The 6,252-nt window shown below is 40.1% G+C and overlaps 1 protein-coding gene across 1 annotated transcript in view; it reads left to right on the top strand.

Annotated features, from left to right (window-relative positions):
• VWF (von Willebrand factor) overlaps positions 1 to 6,252 on the top strand; it is a 140,746-nt gene that overhangs the window by 103,754 nt on the left and 30,740 nt on the right. Inside the window, exons 38-40 of the mRNA XM_035892068.1 lie at positions 1,574 to 1,779; positions 5,640 to 5,742; positions 5,852 to 5,926. Coding sequence (XP_035747961.1) covers positions 1,574 to 1,779; positions 5,640 to 5,742; positions 5,852 to 5,926 — 384 coding nt within the window. The remainder of the gene's footprint in view (positions 1 to 1,573; positions 1,780 to 5,639; positions 5,743 to 5,851; positions 5,927 to 6,252) is intronic.

The raw sequence follows: 6,252 nt of genomic DNA, 5'->3' as shown, positions 1-6,252 counted from the left end.
GCCCAGAGAGGTAGTGAAGGCCCCATCCCTGGAAGCATTCAAGACCAGGTTGGACAGGGCTCTGAGCAACCTGATCTAGTTAGCGGTGTCCCTGGTCCTGCAGGGGGGTTGGACTAGATGACCTCTAGGGGTCCCTTCCAACCCCAAACATTCTATGATTCTATGATCCTATGTCTGAGGTGGCTTTCTACAATTGCCTGGTTGTCATTGTGCCAGCTGGATGAAAGGATGGTTAGGATGATTTTCCAGAAATTGATGGAGTTTATCCCATCTCTTGACACTGCTTATGAACATCTCATTACCATGCCCTCAAGGACAGAGGCAAATGAGCTCATGTGGATGCCCTTGTTTTGAAGTTACCTCTGTTCTTGGTAGCTAGGTTTATAAGAAGGCAATTTCTCCTGTTTTACTTGGGTAGAACTTTTTGTGTTTTCAGAATCCAGCCAAAGCATTTCATAACGGGACTGGACTCTCCATCAAGCTCTTGTGGCTTTTCAAGTTCATCTGCATCTGCTGAACTTTGATGGTTATCCACACATACAATCATAGACTTCAACACACCAGAAATAAATGGATTTAGCATGGCTTGAAACAGAAAAGGGTTAATGTTGAAGACATTTATTTTCTGTTTCCTTTGGTTATGAGGGGTGTGTGTAGACAGTTCAGTTGGTGTATGCTTGCTTGGTTGGGAGCTCAGGTCTTCATCCTGTAATTTTATTTCAGTGATTTTTTTTGTCAGAGGACTGAAATAAAGTTTTATAAACCTCACAGCAGTCACAAACTGGGAAATAAGAAACACTTTTCCTAATTGAAGTTGTAGAGAAAAATAAAGTAGACTTAAGGGAGTACACAGTATGGAAGCTCTGTCCATAGGTTTCTTGAATAGCTATAGCCTTAGTTTTATGTTTTCTTTTAGATACAATACACTGTCATGATTTAATCAGTAAAAATTGTATGTGTTGGCTTAGTGGGGAATGCAACTTTCCTTGATTCAGCTAATTCCGTTAATAAGTCAATTCAGTTAATAAGGTGCAGAAATCCAGCAGGTTCAGTTTTGAAGTACCAAAATGTTCTGTTTGTTAGCTTTCTTGAATTGCTTGGGAACACTGCCACCTATCAAGTTGTTCAAAAAAAAAAAAAAAAAAAAAAAAATCTTTGTTCAACGCTTTAGTCTGTCCTGGATATCTCCTAATACACATAAAGGTGGTTCCAAATTCTTATGTCTCTTACCCAGTGTTGAAAACAGTGTTAGGCAAGATGTTCAGCTCATGTAAGCTACTGTATCATTATTAGGGTAAGTCATACTTTGCTGATTCACATGACCTGAAAATGTGACTTGATGATTTCTGCATGCATTGTAACATAAGCAAATGCTGTCAATCACTTTCCACTGTGGATTTTGTTAGTTTTTAAAATGTATTTTCAAAGATGCTAGTGGTTGCAGAGGACAAAATATGTTCATCAGATGATGGCTTTCAAAAACCTGAACAGAATTCTAAAGAAAGTGTGAGTGGAAACATTTCTCTGCATTTCGGATCTCTTTATCTGAAGAGTTTTTTTCTGTCTTCTTCAGCAATGAAATGTCCCACATATTTGACATATGATCACTGCCACAAAGCCTGCATAAAGCACTGTGAGAATAGCACCAAACTCAGTGTCTGCAAGGATTATCCCACAGAAGGCTGCTTCTGTCCAGGCGGACAGGTGATTTTTAATGACAGCTGTGTTAATGAAGAGGTCTGCACCCAATGCATCAGTGAAGATGGCACACACCATCAGGTAACTGTATATTTACCAGTTTACCTTTGTAAGTGGTTGGGGTTTGCACTTCTGCAAGTAAATCTGTCTTATAAGTCCAACTATTTTCCCCTTTGGATGCTTTATTTTCTAGCTCAGTTCCTCACAACCAGCCGGCTGTCAGCCCTATGTAGCTCCCCTAGTGTGAAATTGACTGGGATGGATATAAAATTCACAGCTGGGATTGTACAGACCCGGAAATGCATGACAAATTTGTGTGGAGGGAGGTCTAGAGGAAAAAGAAGAGAGATGGCATAAGTCAACATTTACCAAGATAAACACCTCCATTCAGAAGGGTTTTACCAGAAATGACAATTTAATGATAAATCTTTTCAGTGGTTGGTGTGGAGCGGTGAGACCAAGATGACCTTATGTCTAGTTATATTAGCCTACCTCCTTTTTTTTCTTTTTTTTTAAATGAGAATCATTCCTTTGATGAAATTAATCATTTTAGTTTTACTGAAAATCCACTTTCTGCAGTTAAATTAGACCTCTCTGTGGCAGAATGGGGTTGGGAAGAGCTATGGGTGCTGGGTGCCAGGCTGCAGTGAAAGAGGCTGTTGATTTCCCTTTCAGCATCACACAGTGGGTGCACAAGCTCCTCCCTACATCCCCTGTTCCAAGTAGCAGGGGTTGTTCATCTTCACACCAAGCTACTCAACTCTGGGAGTTTTCACCTAAGTCAGCCAGTCCTCTTAAATCTGTAGTTTTGTTATGAGACTTTAAGAAGAAGTGGCTTTAATTTCAGTATTATATGGGCCTTAGATTCTTATGGGATTTTGGGATGGTATTACCGTATTCGCCAAACATGCTGCCAGACACAATCGTTTTTGTAACATAGATCTTCTGTAAATAACAGAATTTTCTCTGTATGTGTGTGTATAGTCTATTCTTGAAGTAAAAGGATAGATTTTAAAAAGTAAATGACTGTACATACTCTGAATAACTTAATTTTACACATACAAATTTGGACTCAAGTTTAGTTCAGCAAGAAATGCCTTATAAACATTTACAGTTAAAATGAAAGGAAGAAAAGCCTATTTGTGTCTAAACCATCTCTTTCAAATATTGTTTGCATTGTTTAACACAATGACAAAAGCATCAAACTTAACACAGAGCAAGCACCCTTCTTTAGGTGGTAGGGTACCAGGGAGCCACGCACTTGACTTGGTGCCGCAAGTGTTCCAGCCTCTGCTTTGCCAGTGCAGGGGTCGCACAGATTGCAGGGCTGCGCTGGGAGACCCATGTGTGTCACCGCAGCCTGCCCTTGCACAGGACAGATCCATGCAAGGCTGAGGATGCTGGCCTTGGCAGCTCACCTTGCCGTGGCTTCTGCCATAGAGCTGTCGGCTGGTACTGTCAAAGCACAGTGTGCTGAAGAAGTATTCACTAAATATGATTTTGAGGGTTTCCTACTGCTGGGAAGGGGGCTGGTACAGGAGCCTGACAGCATTAGGCCCCCTCCTCAGGTGTACATACCCTATGGATTTTGGCAGCAGGAGGGAAGACATAGGGAAAGTGTTCTTTCATTCCACAACTGCATTATCCAAATGACATTTTTCAAAACAAAAGGTTAGAGCTTTTTTAAGTATCGAACACATGGACCTTGTACTAGCTTTTATTTTAAGGTTACAGTATATCTCCATACATATGGCCACAATTTTTTTCTTTGTGTTCTGGTTTGTATCTTTGTTTTAAATACGGTATCATTTGATTTGTGTAGTGCTTATAGAATTGGTAAAATGGAAGGGGAACAAAAAAACCCCAATAATTTTTGTAATAAAAGGAATAGAAAAAAAATCTTATTATTTCTCTTGAAGGAAAAAATAGCTTGCAATGTATATAATCGCTGGCCTAAACACAGATTAATTGTGCACCACTTTTGGTGAGCCTGAGAACTCTAATTATTGTATTCTATATGGAATGGTTATTGCAAATGCAGATTAAAGCCTAGGATCTGTGTGCCTTAAATCCTGGAATCCTGAGGCAATGCAGTGCATTTTCCATTTAAATAATTGTTTCAAGCCCTCATGGAGAAAAGTTCAGCACACATCTTGGGAATAAAGTCTGCATGATATCTACTTGTTTCTGCAGAAGTTCTGAAATTCATGAGTTGTCGCATGCCCATTAATGGGGTTTTAACTCTGAAAACCTCTCGTCTGTCCCCCAATGGCAAGGCTTAGCTGCAGCTGCTGTGTGGATGGGGAGGTGGAGGGCAGGGGAGGATCAGCTCACACAGCCGTTTTGCGTCTCCACCGTTGCAGGATTAGCTGTGTGTGAGCAGTACACCATGCAGTGCAACTGGTGGTGGGCTATGATTTCCTTAACCCCCTTCTTTCCTTCTGGTGTTCTTTCCTCTGTTCCTTTCTACCCCAGATCGTGCTTGGGCTTACGGTATTCTCAGTATCAACACCTACAGAGAGCTCTACTAACACCATGGTATCTCGCATCATTTATTCTGGTATTAGAAAGACACTCCTACTTATGCTGAAGAAAACCTGTCCCAAAATTGAGGCTGCTGAAAATGCTAGAGCGAATGTTGTGATTCTCTTTCTCTGTGCTTTGAAATGTCCATGTGCTTTCCATATCACCACCTGCAAACGTAGGCATTCTCTGTCAGCTGCCTTCTCAGGACTTTTTAACCCTGAGGCCATTGAATGCTCTGGCAGAGGGCTCTGAGTTGTTTTCCCAAGCCCTGAGATAATGTTCTTTACTAGCAATACATTGATGCAAGCTTTCTCTGACTAAAATAGATTTCCTATAGATTAACTGACCCTATGCGATTTGGATCCTAAGCTTTGTTAAATCTCTGTTTGGCTTGTTCTAGCATGCCTGCTGTCTTATCCTTGCCATGCTGTTAACCTTTGAAAGTAAACTGTCTTTTCAGATTCCTGTGATGGCTTAAAATACATAGATATCTCTGGGTACAGGTGGCGGCATGTTTAGATATTTCCTTCCTTTCTTCTTATTACTAAAGATCTCAGCAGGCTGTTATTTTTAAACTGCACTCCGGAGTTTTCTGGATGACACCTTTTCCCTTTGTGGCATCCTAACTTACTCTACATGTTCTCACCCAGAACCTGAACCGATGGTGCAAATTAACATTATTGTCCCATAGTGCATCTTTTCACTCTCAGCTACCTGTTCACATGGGTTTTAAATGTAGATAGTTCTTTATAAGTCACTACACCCTTTAAAAGCAGTGATTGTCCTCTCTCTCTCTCTCTCAGTGGTTGAGTACTGATATACTTCACTGGCAATTTCAGAATGTGCTTACTCCCTTCAGATAATCACCATAGTGATAGTTTCAGATTTGGGCTTGCAATAGCACTTTTCCAGTCTGCAGTCCACTGGGAAATCAAGTGATGACAATCCACATATTCTTAATTAAAAATATGCACTGTTTATTTCTCTGTATTTAAGTACTACTAATTTGGGAAAGCAGCCACTTCTGTGTATTTCCCAAAATATCATTCTTTCCCTTATTACCACTGAACAACCAATCATGGTATGTAGTTGCATGAGTCCACTGTTACTCACAATAGCCTGTGATTACGTTTATAACATCTGACCATTTTTCATGCTTAAAACAATAGTAATTCCTCATCCCATTCATGCATTCTTTACAACTTTTGCTAAATCGGTACACTACAGTCATTTCAGAATTATGTGTCTCCTTAGCTTCTTACTGTTAACAGAGCAACCAAGCAATCCTACATATAGCCTTCTGGTTTTCTAAATTAATGTTGCTCAACCTACCCACTCCCATCTCCAACATGCCAGTGGTCGGAATATTTGATTTCTTTCTACCCATCTGTTTTTTGGTTTTTTTTTTCATGCAGCACATGGAAACATGGATTCCCGCTAATGAGCCTTGCCAGATCTGCACATGTCTTGATAACAAGAAAGTAAACTGCACCATCCGACCTTGCCCTACTGCCAAACGTAAATCTGTTTAGCTCTAAGTATGATTTGACTTGAATTGATGTTTTTGTTACCTAGTTTTCTAGTTCTTATCCAAACTTGTTTTATGGATGTTTTCTTCTTACTCCAGCTGTTCAGTGTGGTCCCTGTGAAGTCCCTCGTTTGCGCAGGGATCCTGGCCAGTGCTGCCCCGAGTACGAGTGTGGTAGGTTCTCAAAAACTGTTGGAGTCTTCTTGGCACATATTTTTACAAGATGCTTCAAAGGGATACAATCCATGTTTTTATTTAATGCAATACTCCATTTTTTTAAACTACTGAATGACTGTACAATCATCCATGTGGAAAAATAAACAGCTCCTGAGGATATGAGTCTCAATTCACTTCAAACTTGACTTTCTGTAAGAGATGAAGAAGGGAACAGAGCAATTTGTTTTTGTCTAAATGACATTAGAATGGTCTTTTTTTCAAGTATCTATTTTTGCGTGGTCTATATTTGCACATTAAATATAACATTAGGACTTTAATCCTCA

Source organism: Egretta garzetta, unplaced genomic scaffold (assembly GCF_000687185.1).
Source record: "Egretta garzetta isolate BGI_Z169 unplaced genomic scaffold, ASM68718v1 scaffold293, whole genome shotgun sequence".
NCBI lineage: Eukaryota > Metazoa > Chordata > Aves > Pelecaniformes > Ardeidae > Egretta > Egretta garzetta.
This window is presented reverse-complemented; position numbering and strand designations above follow the sequence as displayed.